The following is a 15490-nucleotide window of genomic DNA, read 5'->3' as shown; positions in this document are numbered from 1 at the left end:
CAAGATTGAGGGTAAGAGAGGCCCTGGACGTAGACGTATATCCTGGCTGGCCAATCTTAGGAAGTGTACTGGTCTGACGTCAACTGATCTATTTCGAGCCGCTGTGAATAGAATAAGATGGGTCAATGTGGTCGCCAACATGTCTAGAAGATAGGCACATTTAGAAAAAGGGTAGTAATCTTTTAGTAGACTCAATGTATTGAATAAAATCCCTCTGCAGTTTTTACATTAGTTTTTTTCCTTTCTTATATAGTGGTATAATAATAGCGCCAAATCAATATGTGAGCATTATTTCCTGTTCCTACGCCTTTAATACTCAGGCTATGTTTTAAAAGTATATTAATAGCCCCCTTTTTTAATTTTTGTTACATGTTTTCTATATAAGTTTGCGTTATTGGGCCATTGGTGACTTGTTATATTTTTATTTATGATATCGGTATTTCTAGAATTATACTGTTTTTGAATTTATTTTAAATATTATTAAAACTATAAAACTATTTAATTATTTTTCACATTGAATTACTAAACATCTGACAATTTAAATCCAAACAGCAATTATTATTATGCGATAAAATTTTTTCAAATAAATACGTAGTTCTAGCGTTGTTTGTATACTTTAAAATTAAGGTCAAACTGACTCATGTTTTAGTTTTTTATAACTCTATTTAAAATGAGATATACATTTTATTTGGTATTTAGAGAAAGACAGAAAGGGAAGGAGAGCGTAATATATCTCGTACCTAAAGGCTTACCTCTTTATAGGCGTAGTTTATTATATTAACTGTATGACTAATGTGCACTAAAACTACAGAACTTAATAATAAACCGAATACATATGAAGAGTCTTCTTCTTCTTCAAGTGCCCTCTCCGCTACGGAGTTTGGCAATCATCATTGCTATTCGTATCTTTGAAGCTGTTGCTCTAAATAATTGGTTAGATGTGCACTGGAACCAGTCTCTTAAATTGCACAGCCAAGATATACGTCGTCTCCCCACGCTTCGTTTGCCCTGAATATTTCCTTGGATAATTAACTGGAGCAATCGGTACTTTTTCCCTCTCATCACATGACCAAAATATTCCAACTTTCTTCTCTTGATGGTGATCAACAGCTCCCGTTCTTTGTTCATTCTTCCAAGAACTTCACTATTTGTTACTTTGTCTGTCCAAGGTATTTTCAAAATTCTTCTGTATATCCACATTTCGAAGGCCTCTAGTTTATCAATATTGCTCTTGTTTAAAGTCCAAGTCTCTACTCCGTACAGCAGGATCGAGAAGATGTAGCATCTAACCAATCTCATTTTCAGGTTTAAATTAATGTCATGACTTCCCAGAATGTCCTTCATATTAACAAAATCAGCTCGAGCCTTTCCAATTCTAGTTTTTATTTCTTCTGTGATGTCATTGTTGTTATTAACGCTTGTTCCCAAATATTTATAATTGTGCACCCGTTCGATTTCGTTATTGTGAATGTACAGGTTTGCATTCAATCTTTGTTTTTTTAAAATAATCATAAATTTCGTCTTTTCTTATCCCAATCTCTTCTTCCTCCAATGCTTTCTTCATAATTTCTTCCGAATAGATATTAAATAGCATTGGTGACAGCACACATCCTTGTCTAACTCCTTTTTTAATTTGAATTTCATTTTTTGTGCTATTTTCGATGCGTGCGACTGCTTTCTGATTATAATACAGAGTAGATATTATTCTTATATCGCGAGTGTCTAACTATTTAGCTTCCAAGATCTCTAAAAGTTGGTCATGCTTCACGTTATCAAACGCCTTGTTGTAATCAATGAAACAAGCAAATACATCTTGATTCACATCCAAATACCTCTGTGTCAAGATGTTAAAGGCAAATAATGCTTCGCGAGTTCCATATCCCTCCCGGAATCCAAACTGAGTTTCTCCGATATCTTTTTCCAATTTTCTGTAAATTCTATTGTGAATTATTTTGAGGAATATTTTTAAGGTGTGGCTCATCAGACTGATCGTGCGATGATCACTGCACTGCTTAGCATGTGCCTTCTTGGGTAGAGGGGCAAACGTTGATCTTAGCCATTCTTCAGGAATTATACTGTTTTCATAAATCTTGTTAAATAAGTCTACTAACAAGTGGATTCGATCTTCGTCTATCAACTTTAGTATATCCGCTGGTAGCTCGTCTGGTCCTGGAGCTTTGCTATTCTTTGATGACTTCATCGCTTGCATTACTTCTGCATATGAAGAGTATAGGTCCATAAAGAGCTAAGTCACCAAATGTTTATTTCGTACAAAACGAAGTTTAAATTTTAAAACCAGTTATTGATAAATTGTTGATGGTTATCATGAACCCTGTTGATTAGTTCAGTTACTTGGGTAATTAATGACATACAAAAAAATTAAACACACACAAAAAATTAAACTCATATTGATATTATGCAAAATAGAACATAAGCTTTAATTGGTCAAACCACCAAAAATTATTGGCCTAAAGCGGCCAAGTCCAAAAAAAAACAAGTTAAAATGACAAGTAGACAAAAGTTATTAATATGAAATAATTCTAATTCTTTTTTGGGACAGATTATTAAAAAATTGTTTTGCTTCGTCACCATAGAATCGTTTCAAATCTTGTAGGCATTTAAATTTTTTAGCCGAGATTGGTATCAAACCCAAAAATAATGTTGTTTAATAATAGTATTCCAAGATATTAATATTTTTTTATACCTGAATAAGAATACGGAGGAAGTTCAAATTCATTTTGTAGTAGCACAGGTCCCTTTCGCTTACTTTCTTTTTCCTTCACTATTGCTGACTCCCATGCTCCATTATAGGACTCCCGGTGATATATTAGATTACGATGTTCTTGATGTATTTCTAATTCTCGACTTGGACGGGAACTTAAAGGACATTTCTTCAAATATTCTTTTAATATTAAAAAAGTTCGTCCATGCTCGAAAATAGGATTGATCTATTTTCACAACGTCAAATAGCGATGTTTTTGCACGAGCACTTCTAAAAATTTCAACCTGATCTGAAGGAATCTGAGCTCGTTTTTTTGAGTTTATTAAACCCATATTTTTGTCCGGTTCCATTTAGGAATGCCCACGAATAGGAAAAGTAATTTTAACATAATCAAGTCTACGTGTATTGTGGACAATATAATGCAACAACACGAAACATTGTGAAATTTTTGTTTTGCCCCACACACGAGTCGCAGAATATTTCAAGCGATCTTACTTGTATATCGATAAAATTCCATAGAACGTCATTCATTTTTTGCCAAGTGTTTCCGGGTAAATGTAAAACACACTTTTTGCTGTAGATAGAATGTGGACATTAATTTGTTAATGTCCACATTCTATGGACATTTCCTCTTTTTTGATACATTCTGTCTAGGCACTACTTCAGTCTCATTTTCACTACTATTGTGTTCTATATTAATTGTTATTTACTTTAAATCACTTGGAAAACAATGAAAACACTAGCTTAACCGACGAACCTAACTCTAAGCTGCGTGTATTAGATCAAAGTTTATCAGCTGTTCATATGAACTTTACCCTTTTAGGACCTGTCTGATGACGACTTGTCCTCTATTGGCGGTGTATGCGTAAATTATAATTAGCATTTCATGGGAACTAGACGCTTTTAGGACGTGTAATAAGCCGCTAACCACTTCTATGTTAAAATTGCTACAAGATGGCACCACTAGATCGATATATGAAAAATTGTGACTTGTAGATAATAGATAAATATTTCTTATAAAAAAAGGGTCATATTTTCTGCGAAATGATTTACAATGTTCAAATATTTGAAGAATCTATCTCTTCATCTCTAACTCAGAGGTTAATAGAAGCCGTAAAAAACCTTTACAACAACAACAAGGTAAGAGTTAAAAACCGGGAATAAATACTCCAACGAATTTAAGACCTCAAAAGGCTTATTGCAGGGATGCTCTACATCTCCGACACTGTTCAAGATATTCCTCGAACAAATATTAAAACCATGGAAAAGGAAATGTGAAGGGATGAGAATACCAATCCGGGACAACTTCTTGTACACATTAAGCTTTGCAGATGACCAAGTGGTAACGGCTCAAGATGAAGAAGATCTGTGCTATATGCTCCGAAAATTAGAAAAGGAATACACAAAAAATGGACTGGAAATAAATCTAGAAAAGACCGAATATTTAACAACAGAGCAAGAACCAGTGAGAAACTTGGAAATGGACGATAATAGGGAAATAACGGCACTGAGAAATTCAAATATTTAGGATTCATACTCTCAAAAAATGGAACCACCGAGCAAGAGATAACCAGCAGATTAGCACAGACAAGAACATGTATTAAACAAATGAACGGGGTACTGTGGGATAGACAGATTACCAGAAATATAAAGAAGAGAATTTATAACACCTTGGTACGCACTATAATGACCTATGGAGCAGAGAATTGGGTAATAAATAAACGAAACAGGTCCAAAATCACAGCAACTGAAATGGAGTTTATGAGAAGAAGCTGCAGAGTGACAAAAATGGATCGCATCAGAAATGAGGAGATAAAACGAAGAATGGCAGTAGAACAAGACACTCAGCTACATCGAAGAAAAACGTTTAATTTGGTATGGACATGTGAAAAGAACAGATCATACAAGGTGGATAGCAAAGATTTCGGATTGGAGCCTAATAGGAAGGAGAAAAAGAGGTAGACCCCGAAGATCATGGAGGGATGAAGTGGACGAGGCCATGGAAAGACGAGACCTTAGAGATGGAGAATGGCAGAACAGAAAGGACTGGAGACGTTGGCTGAAAGAAGGAAGGCGGCGACAGCTGTAAAAATCCTTATATAAATAGATAGATCTCTTCAGTCCCCGGAGGGAGTGCAGTGGTTATCGTGATGTCGTGTATTATCTGCCTACAAAGATCTTTGCCTCTGGTCATTTCTTTTAACTCATCCATAGGTTCTTCGGCCTTTTACTATTCGTTGGATAATAAGTCTTTCCATGTTTTCTGTGTCTGCTTTCGTAACATGTCCAAAGTATTTTAATTGTTGGAGATATAGAATGACTTTGCTGGGGAGCCGTTTGCTCACCTTTAGTTCATTTACAATTGAATTATTTGTCCGGTGATCGGTCCGTGGAATTCATAACATTCTAGAACAGAACATTACTAATGTCGTCTATCTTTCTTCTTTCCGCTTGTCCAAGATTCAGATCCGTATGTCAAACGTAGTGATTACTAAATAGTTGATCAACCTCATTTTTAGAGTTCGTGAAATTTGAGAGTCCTTCATATTTTGGCCATCTTTCCTGCGGCGACTTTTGCTAGATCACATCTACGTTTTATTTCTTCCTGTAGTGACCCTGTGTTTGTGATGAATGATCCCAGATATATGTATGGGTTCACCACCTCAAACGGTTCAATCGTGATTTGGATGATTGGTATGTAGTCTATCCACTCACATGATCTTTGTCTTTGATATGTTTAACTGCAGACAAAATATTTTACTTTCCATCAGACTAAAGTTGTTGATAAATTTTGTTAATTCTATTTAGTCGTTAATTTTTATGGATCTTTCGTTGTTCCCAAACAATATTTAAGTACGGTCTCAGTTTTCTAGTTATTGTTTTACTCTTTTGAAATTATTTCTACCTTGTATAGCTATGATCTCGACTACTGAGCACAAATTGTCTTACCAAATGTTGTCTATACTAACGTGGAATATACATAGTTGTCCATATTCCCCATTATATACGATATAAGCATCTAATACAATATCAGCGTGCTGTTTGTTTTAAAGTAAACTAAATGGCACAAAACATACATGATAATATTCATACCCTGTATTTAACAACAATGTAATAATCCCTAATATTAATTTTTCTAATAAAATCTGTATAATTATGTTAATATTAACACCACTGTATTTAACAAAAATGTGATGTACTAACCGCTAACATTTACAGTTTCTCTCACTGATAATATCAACATTCGCACTATCAGCATGCCCGGGCGGATCTGCTCGAAGATGGCTCAATGAAAAATTTTACAAGATAGGATTTCGCATAATGTGCCAGTGTATTTCAGCAGAAATAAATGTACACAACAAACAATGGAGACCAGCTAAAGGATCGGTATGTGTGGCCAATCACACTTCACCTATAGACGTTATGATTTTGTCAACGGATAACTGTTACGCTCTGGTGAGTTATTGGAGGTTGTTGGAGTAGCATCTGCTTACCAGGAAATGCGCTGAAATGTGAAGTTTTGGAAGGAGTTGGTTTATAAGCTTAAGTTTTTGTCTTTAATTATTCTGTACATCGGTTTATATGTGTATGTGTTGGTGTACGTCGAAGTATTGTCTGTTAGACTGTTCTGTCTTTTACCGTAATAAAAAAAGAAACTACAAAACATTTTGAGCTATGAGTTTTCAGCTAAAGGTAAAGTGCGCAAGTACAATTTGACTTACTTACAATGCACAGTGTATTAGAAATTTGCAGTTACAAAGTCGTATTGAAATAAAAATGAGATTTTTCAAGTATACAGGTTGACTTTTGTGACGAAGTCAGTTATATCTGTTATAATTTGAGATACCAAAGAAGTTATTTACAAAAATCGGAAGTAGCACTAAAAGATTCACATTTTAAAATTAGTTACAAATATACAGGGTGTTCCATAACACTGTACCGCATTAAAGATATTTTTTTTTTCTAAATGAAACACCCTGTATTTTATTTTAAATTTAAAATCCGCTTCACTTCTTCGTTAAAATAATATAAATTTTTTTTATTTACAACATGTTTTCGTTCTGTGAGGTAATTCTATTTGGAAAATGCAAGTAATCCAGTGGTTTTAAAGCCTGTTCTATGTATTATAGAAGCAACAACATTGGGCAATCATTAAGAAGTAATTGAAAAAATTGTGTTTTCAATAATTCTATTTGTTGCAATTGGTATTCATTATTTCAAATTAATCTATTAAACTGTATAATAACATGCAACCAAGAACTTCTTATAAAAATACAAGATATCATTACAAAATAGCAATTCCATTTTTATTTAAATTGTCTACTTATCTCCCATTATAAGTATATAAACTCGATGTCCTCGGATTTAACAATGTATTTTTTGTCGGATTTCTTTATAAAACTATTGTAGCAATGTACATTCAAAAATTATATTCATAAATAAAACTAAGAATTACTAATAATTTTCATAAAAATGATTCAGTTAATAGCAGAATAGATGGAAAAAGATTGCTACAATACACTTCATAATCATTTGTAAAGCGTGTTACGAAATTCTAGAAAAAGATTTTGCAGAAATGTATAACTGACAATCATTAGCTTCATTTAAACTCCTACGTATATAACCCATTGTCTTTTGTGGCACGCAACAGTGTACCAGTTCGTTACACAAGTCTTAACGAATATTTCAGGACGTCGTCTCAATTGTGTTTCATTCATTGCATTATGCGTTTCTCATTCATTTTTTCAAAAATTTTAATACTCCTAGCTTCGGTCTCGTGTGGGGCATTATCCTCTTTTGATACGTATGATATGTTATTTTTTTTCTAGCGGAGTTCTTGTGATTACCGCATAATGACAAGAAACGTACGACAAAAACATCCGACCAAAGCATTACAAGATTGTTAGCGTGATGCATATTGATACAATACCTTGGCAGGCGTAATTGAGTACATGTACTGTGCCGAATTTTTAGTTTGTCGTTTTGCAGCTGCATATGAAGTTCTAAATCTTCGACCAAACTTACAAAATGAAGAACCAACATAGTTCTTTCAGTTTCAATGTTTAAACATGGTATTCCTTCACGGAATGTAGGCTTTCGCGACCGATGATTTACTGTTCCAGCCCCCCCCCACTATTTTTAGTCGTCTTGTTTGTTAGACTGGGATCTGTAGGTTAGTCCAAATCGTACTGGAATTTTTGGTGTGTGTAGGGAGATTTGTATGTTGTAATGTTCATAACCCAATTTGCACCCTGATGCTCTTATGTTTAATTAAACGAGTATTTGCACTTTTATTATATATTTGATTTTATTTTTCCATTTATTATATTCGTCGATTAGAAAATTTGCTCGTCATATTTTGCAAGATTTTGACGATTCTATCTGTAACAAATTTTATTTTTTGCTTAGGGCATAATAAGCGGGCGTCATGGCCCATAACGTACTGCTGTATAAGAAAAAAAGCAAATGTTATAGAACGAAGTTTTTATGTTAAACAATATTGAAAAAAGTAAATATTATAGAACTAACATTTTTTAACCTTAACAACCTTTATAAATACTGAAAGTACAATTTTTTTAATAACTGAATATAAATAAATGACATAAATTAATAACTGAATATAAATCCAACTAGCAAATACATAATTTAATCAACAAACGTCAAAATATCAACAACTGTCATAGACTACTTCAAACCAGTAAAAACGTCTTAATTTGAGTTTTTATATTATGTGAAGTGAAAAATAAAATCTTGTATGTACCACTGGTGTTACCGGATGTATTCGTCCATCAAGCAACATCCATACCTCGGGCCAGAGGTCCGCTGTATAGATTATATTGCTCTCCGGGCGTATTCCAGTGACGGCTCGTGGCTTTAGAGACAAGGTCGGCAAGGTTTTTTGTCTCCTCAGATAGGTATACCGTCTAATAAAAAGACTTCAATTATGATAGGAGATTTTTTGTTTTTTCCTATAAATTTAGAACCTAAACATGTTTATAAATTAACTCTAGTCTACGTTGTTTGGAAGTAGCAAAATGGGTTATAACGTCATCCTAAAATTTATTAGAGTTTTGGAGAGATTTTAAAAGCTTTTTTTCTATTGACATTTAAGACAAGCTTGACATTCTCTCTTGTTTCATGGTGTTTCGACAATACGTTTTGATTCTTTTGAGACAAGAGAAATCACGTTCATTTGGGGCAGAAGTTGGTGGTAATGAGAGAATTTATGAAAATAATTCATTAATTTCGGTAACAGTTTGTTTTAATGAATTGCAGTATATGAAATTATACATATCTTGTATTTTATCCCACCTTCCGAAAATATTTGGATCAGCATATTCTTCTTCTTCCTATGCCGTCCCATTAACCGAGATTGGCGACCACATTTCTAAAAGTTTCTCTATTTTTTGCAACGTGGAATAATTCGTCTACAGTCATGTTTGTCCAGTCTCGAATATTTCGCAGCCATGACTTCCTCTTTCTACCTATTCCCTTTTTGCCATCGACTCTACCCTGCATGATGACCTGCAGAGGACTATATTTAACATTCTCAGTATGTGTCCAAGATATGCAGTCTTGCGTACTTTTATTGTTCTCAACAATTTTTTGTCTCGACCCATCCTTCTCAGCACTTCCTCATTGGTGACCCTGACAGTCCATGAAATTCTCAACATTCTCCGGTATATCCAAAGTTCAAAGGCTTCAAGCTTCTTAACTATTTGCGCTTTTAACGTCCATGTTTCTACCCCGTACAATAGTTGGGACCAGACGTAATATTCTACAAACCTCAGTCTCAGCGCAGTATTCAGATTTTTGCCACAGAACAATTGCTTGAATTTTAAGAACGCTGCCCTTGCCATTTCTATTCGTACCCTGATCTCTTGGTCTGGATCTAATTCTGTGTTGATGTAAGCTCCCAGATATTTATATTTTGTCATTCTCTCTATTTGCTGTCCACCAAGGGTTAGTTGTTCATTATTTATTGGACTCATTGATACTATCATAAATTTGGTCTTATCTGTGCTGAAGTCAAGTCAATAATGGAGGACCACAATAAACGAGTCGAAGAAAAGTTAGATAATATACAGTCAGACCTAATAAAAGTATCAGTGGAAAACAAGGTAATGAAAGAACAAAAAATTAAAGAAATGAAAAGTATAGAAATGCTAGGCAAAAAAAACATTAGAAGGAAGAACATAGTAATACACGAAATAGAGGAAGAACAAGGAGAAAAGTATAGAGAACGAAGGAATATAGAAGGTATAGAGATTGACGGAAATGAGAAGTAAAAGGAACAAAAATATATATAAGTGAAGACTTCCCAAAGCAAGTAGTCGGTTAAAAAAACTCGTCGAAAATATCAAAAAAAGCAAGACAAAAATGGATACCTGGCACAATTAAGGTATAATACACTGGATAAATAGAGAAAGGTAATTGCCAGATCAACTTCAAAGCTATGATATAAACGAACTGGCAAAATAAATGTGCACAATGAGAAAGCAATTGGAGAACACATTAAATCACAGGAAAACAAAGATAAAGCTAGAACAGTCAGTCAAAGATCTCCCTTGGGAAGCCCACGTATAGAAGATAAACTAGCGAAAATAATAGAGATAACCAAGACTTAAAAAAACTAAGGAAAAATACAGCAACTGGTAAAAATAAGGAACGAAAATTGGCTATGATAAACGAAAAGGTTGTAAAAAGTGCAAGAAAAAGAAAAAACAAAAAAATCGAATTAAAAGAAAAAATAACAGGTTACGAATAGGAACATGGAATATTAGACTCTATTAAGAGTGGGTAAAATGGAAGATCTGGCGAATGAGAAGGAAAAGTACACGATCTAAATCTTGGCGTTACAAGAAATTTGATGGAAAGATCAAGGGGCAATAGTAAAAAAGAAATACACAATGTTTTATTTCGTAGATACCAGACAGCTTTCCAGATAATGGTACAGCTTTCCTAATTAACAGTAAACTTAAGGGCAAAGTAATAGATTTTGAAGCTATATGTTAAAGGCTATCTTATGTTAGAATAAAGAACAAGCAATCTAATTTAACATTTATTACTGCTTATGCTCCGACTGAGAATGTGAAAGAAGAAGATAAAAACAATTTTTACGAGAAACTAGAAGAATATAGTTATGAAAATATATTCAAGAATCACATATTTACTAGGCGCTTGCCATGCAGTGATAGCAAAGGAATACATAAACAACTTACTGGAAATACAAAAACTTCCTCAAAGATAAGAAGCTTACTCAGAATACTAAACTGAAAATTTATAGAACAGCAATTAGGCCAGTTATCACATATGGTGCTGAAGTAATGTGCCTGACACAGAAAGATGAAGACTGAGGATTCTAGAGACAAAAAATCATTCGGAGAATAGCAGGCCCACTAAACTTAGGTAATAATGAATTTTTAAAGAGACCGTTTAAAAGGAGAAGACATCGTCAGATTTTTCAAGGCACAGACTCAGATGTGTGGGATATATAGAAAAGCAAAATCCAAAGACAGTTATTAATAAAATCACCAAAAAGAGGGCAGTATCAGGCAGGCCACGAGGAAGATCGAAAACGAGATGAGACAACCAGATAATTGCGGACCTTAAGAAGAGGGGAGTTTGAGAATGAAAAACCATAACCAAAACAGGAAAGAATGGAGAAATGTTGTAGAGGACTCCAAGTCACACAACCAATTGTAAAACCAAAATGTTAATGCGGACTGATTCCCCGCAAAAAATAAATCGGAAGAGCCGAAAGAGAGCGGCAATCATTCCTATATATCTATCTATACAAGGATTTTTACAGCTGTCGCCGCCTTCCTTCTTTCAGCCAACGTCTCCAGTCCTTTCTGTTCTGCCATTCTCCATCTCTAAGGTCTCGTCTTTCCATGGCCTCGTCCACTTCATCCCTCCATGATCTTCGGGGTCTACTTCTTTTCCTCCTTCCTATTGGGCTCCAATCCGAAATCTTTGCTATCTACGGCAATCATTCCGCTAGGAGTAAAGATGCCATGATGAATCCACAATTTTACTTTAAAATAAGTTTATTTGACGTTTGACTTAAATGTTTTTATCTAATTCATATACATTAAAAGACGGCGCGTGACTCGAGTATATCTATCTCTATCCTTCTTATCTGATAATGTTACACATTGTCTCATTTGCAGAAGGGAAGTGATCAATAGCTGTTTAACCAATTTTGCTCAAATGATCCACAACTGAAATGAAAATATTTTATTGCTCTTAAAAATATTAGGAAAGAAGGGATATTATTATACAAACTAAAATAAAAATTTATATGATATAGACTTCTTTTGTATTATGAATCAAATTCAAACTATTATGATATAAGGTTGAATGCTCGAATAAATGAACTTTATTCAAATAAAAGGCAGATATCGAGCACAGTTTATTTATTAAATCTTGCCCAAAAAATTTGGTCAAGATTTAATAAATAAACTGTGCTCGATATCTGCCTTTTATTTGATTAAAGTTTATATACTATTAGACTATCTTCTTCTTCAAGTGCCATCTCCGCGGCGGAGGTCGGCAATCATCACAGCTATTCGGACTTTTGAGACGGCTGCTCTGAAAAGTTCATTTGATGTACATCCATACCACTTTCTCAGGTTGCGCAGCCATGACATTCTACGCCTCCCCATGCTTCTCTTTCCTCGGATCTTTCCCTGCATAATCAGTTGGAGTAAGGTGTATTTCTCTCCACGTGTAATATGTCCGAGATATTCTAACTTTCTTGTTTTTATTGAATTTAAAATTTCCATTTCTTTGTCCATCCTTCCCAGAACCTCTTTGTTTGTGACGTGTTCTCTCCATGATATTTTCAGAATTCTTCTGTACACCCACAGCTCAAATGATTACAGTTTTTTCATCGATGTCGCATTCAAGGTCCAAGATTCCATTCCATAAAATAAAGTCGAAAAAACATAGCACCTCGCCAACCTAACTCTTAGTTCCAGTTTTAAATCACTGGTACATAGAACTCTTCTCATTTTGTTGAAATTTGCTCTAGCCTTTTCTATTATTATTTTTATCTCCTTTTATGATTGTAATCATTTGTGGAGTTAATCATTGTTTCCAGGTATGCATATTTGTCCACTTGTTCGACGTTGGTTTCGTTTATTAGAAGATATTAGACTATAGTAACCAGCTATACATACTCTGGTTGTCCAACATCCAGAAGGGATCCATAAATTAGCATCATTAGACTCGTAATCTTTCTCTCCACCGTACTACTCGTCTATCCGCCGACTCGATTCTCTCGCGAGTTATAAAGTCACTAGGATTTGATACTAGTGCGTTTGAACAATTTTTGGCTGTAATGTGTCTCAAACCAAGTAGGTCCGCCATCCCGCTGAGACGTCTAACACAATAATAACTAACTAAAATAACGAAAGGTACACAATTGTCAATGGGAAACCTTAGAAGTAAGTTAACATTAATATGGTTATCCATATTCGAAGATAAATATTTAGTAAACATAAATATTTAGGTAAATTTATTGATTTTACTCATCTCGTTAATCTCAGCATGAATAGTAACGTTTAATTTCGTTATAACTTGTGATATAAGAATGGTCTTGTTGATGCCAGTGCGATTAATTCTGTTCTGATCTGTTCAATGTATCCAAACTTTCGTTTGTATCGTTCTTTTACTTACAATTTTTTTCGTAAGCATTATTCTACCAAAACTGCTGAAAAAAGAAATGTGACAAACACTGTTATCGTGCAATATCGACATATTTAATTCTAATACAGATGCAGATGTACGTCTTACCATTCAATAGATTCGACGAAATATTTTACTATCTGACATCAATTCTCATTATGGATGGATTTGATATGATTTATCAGATTATATCTAGATATAGTGTCACTAATGATATATTACGTATAGAAACACACGTTAACAATTATAAATTGAATAAATAACAGTTTTTTTGTAGACATGTATTCTTTTTATGTATGGAGGTAGTAAACATTTTGATTAATATGAAAAAGTGAAAAAGACAGAAAAGATTCGATTTCACGTTCAAAGCGTCTATGTATCTGTTGATACGTATTTCGACTTAATAAGTCTCATCAGAACAGTTATTCATAGCCGTTCTTAACATGAAAAATAATCTTCTCTGTCTTATTAGGAAGCAACAATAAAATGGCTTCGTTATGGACGCAATAGCGACATCTGATAGAAAAATCGGTAAGATAGTTTCGAAACAAATTCAGATTTCTGCTTTAATCTGGAGCCTTCTAAAAATTGCAAGGCATAGCCAGACGTTGATAAAGATGTTAATAGAGACATGGGAAATCTAAAATTTGCATTCCACGACATGTCTCGTCAACTAAGCAGAAATCCTTAACGAATTTGTTTCTTGTACTCATACAGAGTAGATCTGAATAAAATGAAAAAGACAGAAAAGATTCGATTTCACGTTCAAAGCGTCTATGTATCTGTTGATACGTATTTCGACTTAATAAGTCTCATCAGAACAGTTATTCATAGCCGTTCTTATTAATTCTTACATAGATTTTTCATTTTATTCGGATCTACTCTGTACGAGTACAAGAAACAAATTCGTTAAGGATTTCTGCTTAGTTGAATAGACATGTCGTGGAATGCAAATTTTAGATTCCCCATGTCTCTATTAACATCTTTATCAACGTCTGGCTATGCCTTGCAATTTTTAGAAGGCTCCAGATTAAAGCAGAAATCTGAATTTGTTTCGAAACTATCTTACCGATTTTGATTAATATTTTTACAATAATTATTGTTAATGTTTAGCTTATATCTTTCGCTTTTGTGTATTGTCATTGAGCTTTCTTCGCAGGTATTTTGGCTTACCCTGTGCACAGCTTTGGTGGGTTACGTCAAGCCCGGTGAATTTAAGACTAGCATTAATAAGTACGTGTCTATTATGTGCTTCGGAATATTATCCAGGGCCATCTCCTCGGTGATTACCTATCATAACGAAGAAAACAAACCGAAAAATGGGATCTGTGTGGCGAACCATACATCTCCAATCGACGTGCTTATACTGATGTGTGACAATTGTTATTCTTTGGTAGGTTTTATGTTTCTGTTATTGGTATATGGTGGGTTGTTGGGATACGTTTATATTTATTATAATATAGATATGCAGAGTTCAGAAGCCAATTAATGTAAGTCAGGCAAACATTGAAAATGATATATTTTGAAAATCTTGAAGATATTTAACTACACGTGTCCGTTTAATTGCAACATAATCTTGCCTCTCTGAAATTTGATTAGAAGATAGGTCTTGTAGAATCGCTTTCGCTGATGGTTGCTCAAGTTGTTCTGGTTCTTGTTCTATTAGAAGCTCATTTGGTACATCCACTTCTGTTTCTTTACGTTCTTCAGAATCAGGACCTGACTGGGTTTCTTCTACTTGTTCCACCAACGCTTCCAAATCTTCTTCAGCCGAAATATTTTCTAAAGCATCTTCTGGCAGTGATGAAGTTTTAACCAATTTTTGCAGGATCCCCAAACGTAGCTTCAAACGAGCTGCACTTGATGCTAGAATGGTAATTGTATACAATTACCGGTAATTGTGTACAATTACCAGATTATCTACTCTCTCCGTCACATATATCAGATAGAGCTAGTGCAAATTTTATCCTTATATCTTTTACATCATTTATTTCTTCCGTTAATTTAATAACGTTTTAACATTATTTGTTGATTCCCAAATCAATCCTCCGTCTTACAAGCTTTAGTGTCGAAAAC

At 34.1% G+C, this 15490-nt stretch overlaps 1 protein-coding gene across 3 annotated transcripts in view; it reads left to right on the top strand.

Moving 5' to 3' along the window:
* The window catches only part of Gpat4 (Glycerol-3-phosphate acyltransferase 4), a 145999-nt gene that overhangs the window by 92429 nt on the left and 38080 nt on the right, over window positions 1–15490 (top strand). Inside the window, exon 4 of one of the 3 annotated variants that reach the window (XM_072531893.1) lies at window positions 14574–14807. The exons of 1 other annotated variant lie outside the window; for it this stretch is intronic. In XM_072531893.1, coding sequence (XP_072387994.1) covers window positions 14574–14807 — 234 coding nt within the window. Of the gene's footprint in view, window positions 1–5941; window positions 6179–14573; window positions 14808–15490 lie in introns of all 3 variants that reach the window. One more of the 3 variants, XM_072531892.1, reaches the window with a different exon arrangement.

The sequence above is a fragment of the Diabrotica undecimpunctata genome, chromosome 5 (genome assembly GCF_040954645.1).
Source record: "Diabrotica undecimpunctata isolate CICGRU chromosome 5, icDiaUnde3, whole genome shotgun sequence".
Lineage (NCBI taxonomy): Eukaryota > Metazoa > Arthropoda > Insecta > Coleoptera > Chrysomelidae > Diabrotica > Diabrotica undecimpunctata.
This window is presented reverse-complemented; position numbering and strand designations above follow the sequence as displayed.